Source organism: Neodiprion fabricii, chromosome 3 (assembly GCF_021155785.1).
Source record: "Neodiprion fabricii isolate iyNeoFabr1 chromosome 3, iyNeoFabr1.1, whole genome shotgun sequence".
Classification (NCBI taxonomy): Eukaryota; Metazoa; Arthropoda; class Insecta; order Hymenoptera; family Diprionidae; genus Neodiprion; species Neodiprion fabricii.
The window spans coordinates 4,330,145-4,347,540 of record NC_060241.1 but is presented as its reverse complement, the minus strand read 5'-3'; the positions used below and the strand labels follow the sequence as shown (position 1 = coordinate 4,347,540).

Genomic DNA, 17,396 nt, shown 5'->3' with positions numbered 1-17,396 from the left:
TTCAAGCCGAAGAACAAGCAAATTAGGAAAAATAATTTGTTATTGATGTCATTCGCTTCTAGACATCTCACGCAATGCAACTCCACAGTAAAATATACTACAGACTATGTTGACAGGAGATGACAATGATTTGGTCATTACTACGTGACATAAGATTTCCGTAATGATTGAAATGACCTTGTGATATACTTACGTCGAATATATCGTTTATGTACTTTTCTCCCGTACTCCAGGATCCCAAGGAAAGTTCGACCACCGCTGCCCGAGTTACTGTATCAAAAAAAAAAAACCACCATGATATCAAATGGAAAACCATTGGAGATTCTTATTCGCTAATGTAATGTCGCTATTAACTTACGGACTGAAGCCTCATCCATAAGAAGAAATGGTTCAGGATAGGAATCGTGAAATTCTGTAAGCACATCTGCGTTAACCCTTTTGTCGTCATACCAATGAATGGCGACACCATCTGTATAGTTCTTGGCCAATTCATTTTCAAACATATCTTTCAGGGATGGAATTAAAAAACTTCTCTCATCATCGAGAGAAAGAATTAGCGTTTTGTTGTGCTTTGATCTAGCCAGTGCGGGACCGAAATTCGACGCAAGCCAAGTGGCTGTTTCGTTCAATGTCATTGACATGGAGGCGGTAGTAAAGTTTGAAATGATTCCCATGCTGGGCTCATTGCCAGTCGTGATCGCCCACATCTCTACTCCTTGGTCGTAGTACGCGTCCAAGAATTTGATGAGATAGTCAGCGTACACTTGGTAGTACTCTTCCTTCAAATATCCTGAAAAGTTTTACCCTCTACAATTCGGAGTTAACATTATCGAAAGTATCCAATAATTCTAGCGACGTTGACTGGTCTGATGGTTGACGATAAAGTTTACCAGCGACGTAATCGGCATTTGTCTTCATCCAAGGTGGAGCAGTCCACGATGAAGCCAAAAACCTGAGTTCCTCATTGATTTCAAGTGCTTCGAGCATCAGAGGAATTTTGTAATCAAAGTCCTCGTCCGCGAGACTAAAGTTTCCGAGTGACACGTCGCCATCGTTGTCATCGTAGGTGTAATTCCTTGTGGAAAAGTCAGTACCGGCAATGGGTACACGGCCAATATTATACCTGATACCTTCCTTGGCGAAATAAGATCTGTAAATACAGTCAAGCCTATCAGTCAAGATTATACTGGGCATGTCCTAAAACCATTGGATTATTTTCAACAGTTCTCTACGGCTGTTCCGTAGACAGTGACGAAGAGTAAGTAAAGAATGAATCAACGACGGTGAGTACATTGATCACCGGCAGAACCTTATTGGTAAAACTGACAATGGATTGGGGAATGTCGAGATATTTCTGAGAATGAAAGTGGTTTCCTATGGGATCCAAGAAAATTACGTTAGCAAGTTTGTCTGTGCAGCTTTGCTCAGCGATTTTATGTTTATAGTCGCGGCATCAGTGAAGGCACCTCCAAAGCCCTGAATACTTTGATAGGTTACGTATCGTTGGAGCAGAATCACGGCCCCGTCGGATGTTGTTTCATTTGTAAAATCACCCAGTGTTCTGCTGAGTCTCACATCATCTCCACTCGACGTATACCGTAGGTACGAACCGTTGCTAGGCGTTTCGTAAACTGGAATGGTGTCGCAGTAGGTAGCATTGCAAACACACACGGTACCGTTTTCGAACTCGCGAAATATACAAGAGCTAGCCTCAGCTGAAAGCACAAAAATTTTTTGTGACGTGACGGAAGAATCGATGAATTATTCATTCGGTCGAATCACGATTTTTCTAATACTTCAAATAAGCTGTATATTCACCTGCATATATACAGGAGATTAGCACAAGGGTGTATTGTAGCATGGCTTTAAGCTCTTCGTTTTGCTATCCAGTGGAAAATCTGAAACAAAACGTATGAATATTTTTATGACTGGTTGGAACAAAAACTAGTTATTCAAACTCATGGTCATCCTGAAAATGATCACTATCGAATTTGTTTGCTCCCGCGCTCGGAAATATCTTGAAATACAGTTAAAAGGAGTTTAGACGAATTCATTCGAGACTCTTATTTCAATTCTAAGTTCCGTCTCGGAGCATTCGAGTTTTCGTGTTTTAATAGCATCAATATACGATCGTAATTACCATATGAAAATTTCAGACATTTGCAGAAAAAAAAATTCACATGATTTGCATAATCTACAATGTCGTGGACATATATACTAATCATACGGTTAATCATTGGTATCTTATGAATTGCATTCGTCATCACCGCCATCTTGAATACAAATCGCACAAGTCATCTCTGTTGACTTGAATCTTACGATTTGTACCCGATCGATTTACCATAATTTTCCGTGACCGATGACGTCACCAATTTTGCGTAGTACCTTCGCCTAAACATTTACAATGTTATAAAAATTTTACCACGAAATGCCAAAAACCCTACAGTGGGAAAATTCGAAGGATCCGTAGCAGATTTCCGAATTAACATGAAATAATTATGTACTTTTATTATTTCATTTACTGTGTAAATCTGTTTGTAAAAACAATGCCTATCGAGTAGTAATATTACGAAGTGCACAGTATGGTGTATGAAAATATTTTATAAAAGATTGTGTAAAAATTTCTTGGACATTGAGTTCGAAAGTGGCCTGCCGACATGAACGCCATGCTAATGCCACATGGCATGTGAAATGGCCGTATTGAATGTTACCTGGGATCAGAGATCCAAGGACAACCAGAGGACACAGAGAGGAAAGAAACGTAGCAAGAAGAATGTATAATAAAATACCGGAAGGCCTACCTGACAAATCGGTAGATTAAAAAGAAAAAAGAAAAAAAACCGTTTAAGAGATCGATAATTCAGCAAGGAAGAAACTATCACAGAAAAACCACGAATAATCAGAGGCGACGAAGAAAAACGGATGGGCATGTAAGTGGTTGTGTGGAGAGAATTAGCCACATCGGTAGGAGAATATATTATAACAAAAGGGAAGACAATAATAGTAATATATTGGAGCAAAACCGCGTTGCAGCGCAAAGAACATAAATTTTGCTAGCGAAAATAATTGACCAAACAGGCGAAAATTAAAGGGAGAGAAGAATGCTTTTGTTCGCAACACGTCTTTCCAGTTGGGAGCCAGAAACAAGATGGTTTTACAATAGTTTGGGTTGGCGCAGTAACCTTGCTCTTTTTTTTTTTTTACAAACATTTGATGGCTTTTCTGTGTCTTTTACAGAGACTACTACATCAGACAGGGGAACATAAAAGGTGATTTCAATCTTTGTAATAGTATATATAAAAAAAAAAAAGTAACAGAACACACACGACAGTTGAAACACGACACAATTGTATACAAGAAATATATTAATATAAATGAAACAAAACAAAGTATAAATTTAAATTAGAGATAAAGTCACCTTAGATTTTCAACCAACCTTGATGCCTTGGGTCGTTGATACACCAGTTCAAATTAGGTGTTGGTCAACTGGCAGTTGGATAAATTCTTCAGGCTGACTACTTTGTATTCCATTTTTATAGCAAATTCTTTCACGCATCAATAACTTTAGAACGCGGACCCGTCTGCTATTTAAACGTACACGACACGTGCCCTCAAATATATACTGTGTATCGGAAAGAATTGGACGCGTGAAAATCGTGACTGGGAAACCTTACGCGAAAAATCACTGGGAACAAAAGGTTTGATGTGATTTTCTAACACGAATCAAATGAAAGAATTAGATATCGGGTGTAGGCCCATTGCTATCCCAATGAAGCCTAAATTTGACGACGATCAGATGGAAATCCGCTTCTGCGTAACTGATTCGATTTTAAAATAATTTTTTGTTCTGTTATTAATGACTTCCATTTTGAGATGGAGCCTAATCAGACCTGATTAGGCCAAAAATGAGCTCAGTAGGATAAAATCAGTTCATTCTTTCATTTATTTAAGGACAGTTTTCTGCTTTGATGTACACATGTAACACCGAAAGAAAAGTTATTCCTAATACAATTCTGACGTAAAAATAAAGAGTTTACAATTCTATTTTAAATCAAGTTGGGCCTTGTCAGACCAGCAAATGAGTTACATCTAATATCAAATCCTTCCAACTGATCCGAAAAAATCCTAAGCATTTTTTCCAAACAACTCTAAACCGCTTTCCACCTCAAGATATTTGGGCGGTAAATTTTTTTTTTTTCTACACCCAATGTATCTTGGATGTTCAACTGTGAATCAGGTCATTTCGACAATTAAGTTCTAGTCGACATTACGACAAAGTAAAAGTACACCTCAAGTATTTACACAGATTGTCCCTAATCCCAAGGTACAAATTTGTCAGCCACGTTTATACACAGCGTTACACGTGCTTTTCCATGACCCAGAAAAGAACTCCCAAGACGGCAGTCTGTTCGGGAAAATAATTGTAAATAAATAGAATAATTTGGCACAGGTAAAATACGAGATAACCGGGCATCGGGGACTCATGGTTTTTTATATTTCGGAGTCCTTCGGTAGCCCAATCAAAACCCCATCTTTCCTTCTTTGTTGTCAGTCCTTACAGAAATTCATCGGATAATAGTTTATTTTATTTTATGACCTGTTATATTACATTCCTCAAAACCTATTCTACCAATCCCAATTCTGTATCAAGCCACGGTTCTTTACATTTTAACTCGATGTTTGGTTCTCATGTGACGAATTGTGCTCTTCTAGCATGGTATTAACCATAAGCTATTTCTAAGATTATACGAATCTGTGCTAAGTTATCGGCAAACTTGGGCGTTCTACGCTACGGTCGGCTTCTTGGGTTTGACAATTGCCATTCTAAACTTTAGCCAGATCGATTCTTGAGGTCCTATGAGAGTTGGTCATGAGAAAATAATTCTTAGTCACCGCCGACATGGAGGGGTTGACCACTTTCCACCAATCGCAAGCCTGCGATACAATAAAATGCAATAGTTTTCAACGAACAACTGTATCGAAAAGGTCGCCAAGGTGACATCATCAACTCATTTTATATGAAAATACAAGCCCGTCACGACGGCAATACAAAAAAATATAAAATAGCTTCACATTCACAAAGCCATAAAAATATATTTAAATTTCCATACAGACATTATCTTTTTTTACATTCGTTGAACTATATGTCTGAAAATCATGTTGGCTGGCAGGAGAGCAGAATTTCTTATCCAGAAACTAGACTTTGATTCACAGTTTTTCAGTATTTCAAAGCGACGAATGAAGATTCACCGATCTAATAGATTCATAAAATATTCTGCGAGATGTATTGCTACATTACACTACGTGACAGATAAAAAAAAAGTTAAGTATCGTCTTGGAAATTTTCTGTTCATTCATTTATACTTATCACTTTTTTTTTACGTTCGGTTAGTGATAATTATAATTATCATTTAAAAAAACCAAAAATTATACACCGGTATAATTGTATTTTTAGTAAAAGTTATTCAAGAAGAACCAACGAAAAAAATTATTATTAATATATTTGCATTCGCAAAAATAAAATTAAAAAAAAAAATATATAAGGATGTCGGTTGTCTTGAAGCGGGCTTCCAATTAGACTCATTAAAATACTCGTACTTTGTATATTGCATCTCATGCTCGACAATATTATAGCCATCCATTCTACAGGTACCGATATTGTGTCGCATAGTGAATGATCTATGTAAATAATTAGATAGGTGACATTTTTTCTATCACCTGTTCCAATAAGCACAGCTTCCAAGTATCGTGGTTCTCAACCTTTTGGAGTATCGCGAAACAATAGACGAAGAATCTCGATAATTTATCACTCCATACTTTTAAGAGAGATTGATGTTGAGACTGGAGCATTGATGCAGTATCTGCAAGTTGACGATAAAAGACAGGAGTGAGGAAAGCGGGATATTGATTAGCGATAGATGATCTTTATTGAACAGTAGACGATATGCTTTATTTGGGTTTGGTAAATCGGACGATCGGTATCGTGTGAGAACAGAACGACAGCTGAGGTTTTACAAAATCGAGAGAATACACAGACGATACACAGATATGATTTTTAGAGTGTAGACAATGTGTGAAATATACAGCTGGTCTGTTTCAATGCGTGACACGGCCAAGCGGAAAGATTTGAGGCACAGACCGAAAGGTAAACATTGGAAGCAAGTGTAAGTGAGCATGTGAAGACGATTCTAAATAGCGAGTGAAACGATAAGGTAAAGAGTGCGATACAACAATTTGACTTGAACTGTCGAGTTCGATGCTTTGCCGAAACACAAAACTAACAATTTAATATTTTCAGCAACTATTTTACGAGTTATGTATTACATACACTGTAACAATGTGTTGGACTGGAGTGTCGTTATATGGAGTGAGGCTATAAGGTTACTATAAGGAATGTCGGAGAGTCACCAAATAGAAGCAATGAGTAACGAATGGTCGGAGAAGGTGGGAAACATGGGATACTCGTCATGATAAACACAGTGGAAAAACGTGAACAATTGACCACAAGTCATTGGAGAAACGAAAAATACTTTCGCGAATATAGGATCAGATACGTTTTTGAAGTTGGTCGACAATAGTCCAGAATGATAACAAACCAGTTTATGACTGATTGGAATTTGTAAACTCGGATCTTGTTGTATGATGTAAAAGATAATTGACTGGCAATTCAAAACTTGCATTCTACCATTTTTCAAAAAACACAATCATTCCGTATCATCGATTGATGTATCTTCTCAAAATTTCACAGTGATATAGTTGCGGTATGTATTTGTAAGTATCGAATTTGATACAAAATTTAAAATTTTTCCTCAACAGACGTCCGCGTTCACACACGCCGCACTCCTTTGATTACATCGCAATACGCTACTTGTAGATGATGGTTTGCACCGAATTGGGAGATAACTGCAAGTCGATGTTTCCTCGCTCTGGGTCAGAAATGATCACTTGTCTTTCCTCGGACCACCTGAAAAAGAAACCATTTTATTTTGACTCATTTTCAAATAACGCCACGATTATGTGTATTTGTGTCAAGTGTGTATGTCAACTTGGAACGTACTTGTTGAAGATCACGACAACGGTCTCATTCTCCGGCGTCACGAAGGCTACAAAATCTACTGTGGCGTTTGTAACCTGATTGTGAGTGAGTTCCACTCTTACGGAACCCCGCGGTATAAATTTGCTGAAGTGAGATATGGCGTAGAACAATGGCTGCTTGTAGAATTCGTCGGCTTCGGCATTTACAACTATGGAAGACTGAACGTAGGCATGGTGCCAATGGGGACCACCCTCTTCGTTTAAAGCTAGATTCCAGTCGATCCAACCAGTCACCCAGTTTCGTAGATTCTACAAAATTTTCAGCGATTCAAATAATGAGAACACTTCGTCATTGTGTGGGTACTTATTTGAACTTTGGGTATCCGAGAAGCCGTGAAGAATAGAAATGATAATTATATTGTTTTAAGGAAAATATGTGCAGTGATTCCAATGGCTCTCTGAGTTAACTATTTAACTGATGAAGTAAAATCAAGGATAAACGTACGTCGATTATATCCATTATGTACTTTTCCCCTGAATCCCAAGATCCCAAAAGAAGTTTGCCGTCAGACAGATTGGCAGCTGTGTCCACAAAAAACATTTCACCGTAAGATCATCAGTCAGGAGTCGTCAGGTGCATGATAACTAATCTAGAATCACGTCAAGTTAAAACTTGCTTGGGACCTTCTATCACAAAATTTGTGATTTTCTTCAACATTTGTTCACATGTTCTCCTTTTCTCGATACTCTGAGAATATTCAGGGCTGCATGAAAATACTTTCGTATATTAATTTAAAATGGAAAGTAGTCTCTATTTCAAGTAATGAGTATTGCGGAACAAGTATTTGAAATAAATGGTACAAAGTCAAATAGCATATACTGGGAGTTGGGAATCACATGATTCTTATTTACTGAATATCATTGCGAACGCTCGGATCTTTTTAAAAGCCGAAACTATAAGTGGATGTGCTTGGTCTTCACGCTCGATTCCGTAAAGACATTTATCAGTTCTCTGTTTTATTCAAGTAAAGCGATTGATCCAATGGTGAGCGTTTGTGTATCAAAGATTGAGCAAACACTTGGCAATTCGAATGAAATTAATGCAACCGATATTAGGGAATTAAGTGAGATCCATTCACAAAGAGGCATTAGAGAAATTCCCGTCTTTCATTTGAATTGACATTTTATGCATACGAGGGCGTCAAAAAAGGGTGTCACAGCTGATGGCAGATATATAATGCAGTATATTTCCTGAACTGCGAGTCACGTGTAACCATGAACTTACCTACCGATGCCTCAGTCATGAGGAGAAATTTATCAGGGAAAAGATCGTTGGTTTCCTGAAGCACACTTGAGGGAGTATCCGTATCGCTATACCAATGAACGGCGATTCCAGCTGTGTAATTCTTAGCCGTTTCATTGACAAACATTTCCTCAACGAAGTTAGGCAAGTAAGATCTCTGGTCGTCGAGACCGAGGATCAAAGTTTTATTGTGCTTCGATTCGCTTATCGTTGGACCTAAATTTTCGGCAACCCATTCAGCGATGGTGGATGAAAGCCACGCCATGGAGTTTATGTCATAACCGTCGGTGAACGCGTCGTTTGGTTCATTACCAGTCGAGATTGCCCACATTTCCAAACCGTGATTTTCGTACTCATCCAAGAATTTGATAAGATATTCGGCATACAGCTGGTAGTATTCTTTGAGTAGAAATCCTGAAAGCAAAGGTTTCTTTGAGAATTTGTTACAGGTTTTCATGCGGTTGAAACCTCGTGAGCGAAGTAGGACTAACTTAAACAAAATGGTGCACCGTGATACGTAAGATCTAAAAAAATATGGATCATTTTCGACGGCAACTAACGGATCAGTTCTCTTTGGTTGGGTTATCTTAGGCTGGTAATGCTATTTACGTACCAAGACCGATGTAATCGTTATTTGTCTTCATCCATGGTGGAGCACTCCAGGATGCAGCGAAGAATTTCAGCTCCGGACTCATTTCAAGAGCTTGTTGCATCAGTGGAATTTTGTAATACAGGTCCTCGTCTGCTAAACTGAAATTCTTCAGCAGTAAGTCACCTGAGTAATCATCGTAGGTGTACAACCTTGTGGAGAAATCAGTGCCAGCAATCGGTACACGTCCAAGATTATACGCATTACCTTCGCTGCTGAAGTAAGAGCTGTGAAGTCGGACAATTTCTTTACACAATATCATAATTGATAGAAAATTCAGGTTCAGAAGCTATTCATTACAATGACAATCATTCAAGAACTGTAAATCAGGAAGGGGAATTTGACACGGTACCGCGGAGTAACGATCGAAGACCTGGAAAACATAAAGTGAACGTGGATTCGTAAGTCGCGACTGTGGAATTTCGAACACTTCGACATGTTTTCGAAAAATCAACTATCGAATGTTAGTCATCAGCAGAAATACCTCATTAAATTTTTCTGGGCATCTTCGCTGAGTGATTTTATGCTGATGCACGCCGAATCCGTAAAACAACCACCAAAGCCGTGAATCCTTTGATAGGTGATGTTTCGTAGAAGTATAAGGAGTTCCTCTTCGGATGTTGATACGTTGCCGAAAGCCCCCTGAGTCTTGTCGAGTCTCAAGCCATCTTCATTCGACGTGTATCGGATGTAGAAACCGATCTCTGGGAGATCGTGAGCCGGGGTGCTGTCGCAGTAAGTAGCGTTGCATACGCACACCGTTCCATTTTCGAACTCTCGAGGTATGCAGGGGTCAGCGTTTACTGCAAATATCCAGCCAAGTGTTAAGTTGGCCCAAGAAACGATGTAAATAAGATCGAACGATGTTTCTTACATTCCAGAATATACATGTTTACCTGCATAAATGCACCAGATCAACACAAGTGCGTATTGTAGCATTATGATCCGCTGTGACATTCGCTTTCCAATTTGAAACCTGAAACAGGACTCTTGTACATAGTCGAGTGCCACAGTTTTACCCGTGAGAAAAAAATTTTATCAACTCTCATCCGGTTGGAAAATAATTGATGTTTCTAAGTTCACCTCTCAATGAATTAAATTCAAGTTTCTACTGTCACCTATTTATTCCGGCAGTAACATTTCGTTCAATTGTGTTTTAAATATGAATCATCTTACGTGTTCATGTTACGTTTGCAATTATTTACAAACGAACAATATTTCCAACATTCGTTATTCGTACGCTGGAAATTATTTTCATTTCCCCATTTCACACGTGACTCAAAAATTTTACATTTTTTAATTTTATTATACGTACCTGTCGGATAATCGTTAGTTGACTAGATTTCAAAGTAGAATTCTCGATATAACTCGCGAGCTTCTTACGTCAACGCTGCTTTATATACGGTTACGGACCTACGTCGCTACTGAACTGAATCCATAGTGATTTCAACACGCATAGATAACGAACGCTATTTATTGCTTTCCGAATGTCTAGCATCCAATGATAGCGAACAAATTTCGCACGAATTTCTTTGCTCAGGTAATAACAAAGTTTAAACAAAATAAAAAATGTACCGAACATCGTGGTTGACAATGAGATAATACTTTTTACACTCTTAACATCCCGCTTTGCCTTCGATTATCGGTGTGCCTCAAACATTCAGAAAACCGACAGTTATCGGCCGAACAAGCACGATTTGTCTGTTAGGTACATTCAGTCGACTGTTTAATTTCACACCCGGAAAACATATTTTCACACGGTATCAACGGTTTTGAAATATCTGTTTGAATAACATTCCGGACGCACCTCGTGCATAAATGTCTGCGAATTAATCCAAGAATGAAGAATAACAAGTTTCCAGATTATTCGTACGTACACGCGAAGAATTAGAAATGAAAATCAGACGAAAACATAAGATTATTGGTTCGTTTTTACCGATCGTTACATATTTTTATTCCACCGTTTGGAGAAAATTGTATTTTTCCAACATACGCTCGGAAGGTCTCGATTTTCGAAGCCTGTGGAGCGCGTGTAAAGTGCCTCATTTCCACAAAATTCACAAAATTGCACAACTAATATGGTCACGTCACGTGATAATATGTTTGGCACCTTTTACCAAAAAATTCTTCATTTTCTTCAACATTTGTACGTAAGTTTTCCTCTTTTCGATACCCTGAAAACAATACACACCACTGCAGTGATCAATATAAAAATACAGAACTCTAAAGGCGAGCAAAGCATGGTCAGAGTATAGAGATGTAGGTCAGGTTACATCGAAAAATAGCAGATATAAATAGACCTAACAATAAAATAAAATCTGAGCCAATCAAATCAAAACATATCAAAATAAATAAATACAACCACACAACCAGAAATTCAAATCAAAGTTACAAATAACTAGAAAGTACATTGGATGACAAGGAAGAGCAAGGTCTAACCACACCTTGTAGCGCATTCTCAGCGGCTGATTAAGAAATATGCAAATATTTTATTTGTAATTCATTAACATAATAAAAGAAAGTTATTTAAACTGCTGAAAGTCATAAACGTGCTCATTTATTTCTGAATTGTACATCATTCTCTCTCCTGGAATGCAGACATTATTTCTGAACTTGACTCATTGTTTGTAGCATTTGAAAATACACAGCAACATTATGACAAGTGCAGTCTGACTAACACTGCTCGCAAGCAAATGAGATTATGTTAAATAGTTGAAAATGTGACGGTCCATTTGTAAGCATGATATGTAACACTGTTGGATTGTACAATACATTTTATACTATTTACTATCATTAATCATACGATTAGGGATCAGGGATTATACGTATAACATCAACTATTTATTCTCATAATGTTACATTCATTACGTAAAGTACATATTAGCGAGCCCAAGGGGTCTGTTCGAGACATCAATCCTCGGACACTTTTCAGTTAGTTCAGATCGAGACACTCCGGCTAGTCTCTGTTTTCCCGTTACGGTTGGGCGCCAGTTCCAGAAAGCAATAGATATTTCAAAAGGAGAGTAGACAGGAATCTCAGGGGGTTTGGAATTACTTCTCGGGCCTAATTCAGATTTCATTATTCATCAACACGGAATGCAAGATACACTCTCAGTGATACAACTGGGTTAGAGATATTAACTTTGAAGTTTCTATGTAATATTTATTCATACAATCAAAGTCTCACAGGTATAATTATAGAATCACGGAATATTTTTTTATTACATAATTCAAAGCTCTTATAGATTAATAGATTATCCAATAAATTTTCGATTTTATTTTCTAAGAAAACTGATTTCTTATTTGTTATTTATCTGCCTGCGCTTCTCTAAATCTAAATCCTTTTTATTTTGGGTTCAATAATTCTCCATCAATCTGTGAATCTAATCTATTCTGTAAATATGGCTACACATACACGTGATTTAAAAAGTAGACTCGAAGGAGACAGATAGGAAGACCCTAAACAGCTCGGAAATACGTACAATACTCTTATAATACTTATACCAGGACAATCTCTTGAAACTTGAAAATCAACCGCGCATGCGCCAAATAATTCAATCTCATTGGGCGGCGAAATCTTCCCGCAGCGATATTTTTGTCTGCGATGCAGGTCGGCCAACCTACGCAAAATGTCTACGTTTGAATTTTCAAAAAGCACAAGCGTTAAATTCTGACCGTCCTTTGAAGAATCAACTTTCCGGGCCAATAACAAATGCTTTCCAAACCCTTCCGAGTCACTTCCTCGATTATTTGAGATTCTAACCTCGAAAATTCGTATCATCCACATCGTCGGCAGAAACAGTTTGACAGCTGAAAACTCGGTTTACCTATGGGTAGACTCAATATTATTTATGTTATAGCCTGGTCGTCAGAGGGACGGTAGTTGATAATGAGGAATCGTCGCTGACGGTTGATTTTAATATTGTAATTATTCGTTTAGATAGTACTGAAACAGAATATTACGTGAGTGATAGCATAGTAGTCAGAAGGACTTTGATAGTGATTCAGTTTGCGTATGGCAAGACTGGATATTACTAGCGTGGTAGATAAAGGCAAGGGGATTCTACGCAAATGTACCTTCACCTGTATTAAGACTTTCAGTCGCTATGACCGTGACTCTCTACGGGTTCAGGTGTCCTACCTACGGGTCGGGGATTGTCAGACGATCACCGTATCTGAGCTATGAGGTCAGACGCAATGCTGTTCTTTACTCAGACACGACTCCCTGGTACCTAAAGAATTTATTTTATTAAAAAAAAAAAAGGATTTATTAGTACGCTGAATGCCCTCCTTTGATGGGAAGTGGTGTCGAGGATTCCCTGCGCGGGTACTCCACGTCTCCTGATCGTGGGTCCCTGGTGTCCGGCTCCTCGTGGATGTGGGAAGTATGGGTCTTCTCGTTGAAGTCTGCGATGATCTATCCTGGCGGTTGCTCAATAGGTGATAGATTGTTTGATTCTCGTTTGCGCTCGTCTTATATACTCTTATTGTCTAGTTACGCCGTTTTCGCGGATAAAGATTGGTCGCGTTCCCTGAGGAAGGGGTACGGTAAATCGTGTGATTTGATTGGGTTCCCGGTGTGTGGCGGGGTTATCGAGTGGACAGTTAGATTTGGCTTGGGTTTACCAAGCAAAATATTAGGGGGGACGCGCTGAACCCCAGGTGTCGGTACGCCAGCCAGGCGTCCCGTCACAAAGATATTGTCCAGGTGTGATACTATACTATCAGAAACCTTTTTAAATTGTAATCTTTTATCACCTCATAAGTATCCCATTAAACCTCGCATTTTTGTAATGACTCATTTTGTCAGGGTATGTTTTGATACGCTTCAAGGTAAGGTAAGATTACCAAGTAAAGTAAGGTTACTTATCAATACTATCCCGCTATTTGTAGAGGATCGTGTGAATGGAACCACCTGTTAACTCCACCTCGATGTCTCCTTTTTCTGTGTCACGAATGATCACCCGCTGATCCAGGGTTTGACTGAAACAATAATACTTACATACTTTACAGGACATGGTCGTTGACGATAGGAAATCAGAATATCATATTTCTTCCAGACTATTTGGCCTAAGACTGACATTAAATTCGTATAAGGTCGTTTCTTCTCAATATTTTTCAGACTTTCATTTCGACCTTTGCGGGGTCGAGAAATCCCCGGAAACTGTATCACCAAACTTACTTTATCACGCGCACAAATGAAACTGACATCGTTTGGGCACTTTGTTGAAAAAACTTATTTAAAAAGGCGTCAGACAGTATTCCGATTTTCGCTACAGTTTCCTGCCATATTCATGATCAAGCAGATCAATTTCTGTCGCAATATTTGCTGTTCGTCGTACTGATTTTCTCACGTCTCTTCAAGTGGCTCAAAGAAATATACGTTTTTCTCACGTGTTTTTATGTAGCAGTGACTCATTTCACTGATACTCTTGATGAGTTTCCATTTATGATTGACTACTAACTTGTTGTAAACTACGATGACCGTCTCATTCTCCGGAGTCTCGAAAGCCAAAGATCTCAATGAACTATTGGTTTGAGTGAGTTCTAGTCTCACAGAATTCCGGGGGATGAATCTGCTGAAGTGGGCTATGGCGTAGAACAATGGCTGTTTGTAGAATTCGTCGTCGTCAGGATTCACGATAATGGGAGATTGTGCCCTGAATGCCGATGTCCAATTCGGTTCAGCGTCTTTGTTCAATGCAATATTCCAGTCCATCCAACCAGTCACCCAGTTTTCCAGGTTCTTCAATCCGACGAACAAGCAAATTAGGAAAAATAGTTTGTTATTGATGGTATTGGCTTCTAGACATCACACGCAATGCAACTCCACAGTAAAATATACTACAGACTATGTTGACAGGAGATGACAATGATTTGGTCATTACTATGTGACATAAGATTTCCGTAATGATTGAAATGACTTTGTGATATACGTACGTCGAATATATCGTTTATGTACTTTTCTCCCGTACTCCAGGATCCCAAGGAAAGTTCGCCCAACGCTGCCCAAGTTACTGTATCAAAAAAAAAAAAAAAAAAAAAAAACCATGATATAAAATGGAAAACCATTGGAGATTCTTATTCAGTAATGTAATGTGGCTATTAACTTACGGACTGAAGCCTCATCCATGAGAAGAAATGGTTCAGGATAGGAATCGTGAAATTCCGTAAGCACACTTGCGTTAGCCCTTTTGTCGTCATACCAATGAATGGCGACACCATCTGTATAGTTCTTGGCCAATTCATTTTCAAACATATCTTTCAGGGATGGAATTAAAAAACTTCTCTCATCATCGAGAGAAAGAATTAGCGTTTTGTTGTGCTTTGATTTAGCCAGTGCGGGACCGAAATTCGACGCAAGCCAAGTGGCTGTTTCGTTCAATGTCATTGACATGGAGGTGATAGTAGAGTTTGAAGTGATTCCATTGTTGGGCTCATTGCCAGTCGTGATCGCCCACATCTCTAATCCTTGGTCGTAGTACGCGTCCAAGAATTTGATGAGATAGTCAGCGTACACTTGGTAGTACTCTTCCTTCAAATATCCTGAAAAGTTTTACCCTCTACAATTCGGAGTTAACACTATCGAAAGTATCCATTAATTCTAGCGACGTTGACTGCTCTGATGGTTGACGATAAAGTTTACCATTGACGTAATCAGCATTTGTCTTCATCCAAGGTGGAGCAGTCCACGATGAAGCCAAAAACCTGAGTTCCTCATTGATTTCAAGTGCTTCGAGCATCAGAGGAATTTTGTAATCAAAGTCCTCGTCCGCGAGACTAAAGTTTCCGAGTGACACGTCACCATCGTTGTCATCGTAGGTGTAATTCCTTGTGGAATAGTCAGTACCGGCAATGGGTACACGGCCAATATTATACCTGATACCTTCCTTGGCGAAATAAGACCTGTAAATACAGTCAAGCCTATCAGTCAAGATTATACTGGACATGTCCTAAAACCATTGGATTATTTTCTACAGTTCTTTACGGCTGTTCCGTAGACAGTGACGAAGAGTAAGTAAAGAATGAATCAACGACGGTGAGTACATTGATCACCGGCAGAACCTTATTGGTAAAACTGACAATGGATTGGGGAATGTCGAGATATTTCTGAGAATGAAAGTGGTTTCTTATGGGATCCAAGAAAATTACGTTAGCAAGTTTGTCTGTGCAGCTTTGCTCAGCGATTTTATGTTTATAGTCGCGGCATCAGTGAAGGCACCTCCAAAGCCCTGAATACTTTGATAGGTTACGTTCCGTTGGAGCAGAATCACGGCCCCGTCGGATGTTGTTTCATTTGTGAAATCACCCAGTGTTCTGCTGAGTCTCAAATCATCTCCACTCGACGTATACCGTAGGTACGAACCGTTGCTAGGCGTTTCGTAAACTGGAATGGTGTCGCAGTAGGTAGCATTGCAAACACACACGGTACCGTTTTCGAACTCGCGAAATATACAGGAGCTAGCCTCAGCTGAAAGCACAAAAATTTTTTGTGACGTGACGGAAGAATCGATGAATTATTCATTCGGTCGAATCACGATTTTTCTAATACTTCAAATATGCTGTATATTCACCTGCATATATACAGGAGATTAGCACAAGGGTGTATTGTAGCATGGCTTTAAGCTCTTCGTTTTGCTATCCAGTGGAAAATCTGAAACAAAACGTATGAATATTTTTATGACTGGTTGGAACAAAAACTAGTTATTCGAACTCATGGTCGTCCTGAAAATGATCACTAAAAAAAATTCACATGATTTGCATAATCTACAATGTCGTGGACATATGTACTAATCATACGGTTAATCATTGGTATCTTATAAATTGCATTCGTCATCACCGCCATCTTGAATACAAATCGCACGAGTCATCTCTGTTGACTTGAATCTTATGATTTGTTTTACAATAGTTTGGGTTGGCGCAGTAACCTTGCTCTTTCTTTTTTTTTTTTTTTTACAAACATGTGATGGCTTTTCTGTGTCTTTGACAGAGACTACTACATCAGACAGGGGAGCATAAAAGGTGATTTCAATCTTTGTAATAGTATATATAAAAAAAGAAAAGTAACAGAACACACACGACAGTTGAAACAGGACACAATTGTATACAAGAAATATGTTAATATAAATGAAACAAAACAAAGTATAAATTTACAATAAGAGATAAAGTCACCTTAGATTTTCAACTAACCTTGATGCCTTGGGTCGTTTATACACCAGTTCAAATTAGGTGTTGGTCGACTGGCAGTTGGATAAATTCTTCAGGTTGAGTACTTCGTATTCCATTTTTATAGCAAATTATTTCACGCATCAATAACTTCAAAACGCGGACCCGTCTGCTATTTAAACGTACACGATACGTGCCTTCAAATATATACTGTGTATCGGAAAGAATTGGACGCGTGAAAAT

At 38.6% G+C, this 17,396-nt stretch overlaps 3 protein-coding genes across 3 annotated transcripts; all 3 read right to left on the bottom strand.

The window, feature by feature from the left end:
• Positions 1–332: 332 nt before the first annotated feature.
• LOC124177414 (lysosomal acid glucosylceramidase-like) lies at positions 333–3,575 on the bottom strand. The gene is made up of 5 exons (XM_046559744.1): positions 3,419–3,575; positions 1,819–1,898; positions 1,397–1,715; positions 891–1,150; positions 333–790 (listed from the first exon to the last, which is right to left on the bottom strand). The coding sequence occupies exons 2-5, from the start codon at positions 1,859–1,861 to the stop codon at positions 333–335; spliced, it is 1,080 nt and encodes a 359-aa protein (XP_046415700.1). The 5' UTR covers positions 1,862–1,898; positions 3,419–3,575.
• Positions 3,576–6,348: 2,773 nt separating this feature from the next.
• LOC124177413 (lysosomal acid glucosylceramidase-like) lies at positions 6,349–10,767 on the bottom strand. The gene is made up of 8 exons (XM_046559743.1): positions 10,303–10,767; positions 9,884–9,963; positions 9,472–9,790; positions 8,952–9,214; positions 8,321–8,752; positions 7,541–7,617; positions 7,058–7,344; positions 6,349–6,964 (listed from the first exon to the last, which is right to left on the bottom strand). The coding sequence occupies exons 2-8, from the start codon at positions 9,942–9,944 to the stop codon at positions 6,865–6,867; spliced, it is 1,539 nt and encodes a 512-aa protein (XP_046415699.1). The 5' UTR covers positions 9,945–9,963; positions 10,303–10,767; the 3' UTR covers positions 6,349–6,864.
• A 2,920-nt stretch (positions 10,768–13,687) lies between these two features.
• LOC124178941 (lysosomal acid glucosylceramidase-like) lies at positions 13,688–17,225 on the bottom strand. Its single transcript, XM_046562783.1, has 8 exons — positions 17,160–17,225; positions 16,562–16,641; positions 16,140–16,458; positions 15,634–15,893; positions 15,102–15,533; positions 14,928–15,004; positions 14,453–14,733; positions 13,688–13,970 (listed from the first exon to the last, which is right to left on the bottom strand). Exons 2-8 carry the CDS (start codon positions 16,602–16,604, stop codon positions 13,871–13,873), a joined length of 1,512 nt encoding a protein of 503 aa, XP_046418739.1. The 5' UTR covers positions 16,605–16,641; positions 17,160–17,225; the 3' UTR covers positions 13,688–13,870.
• Positions 17,226–17,396: the final 171 nt, after the last annotated feature.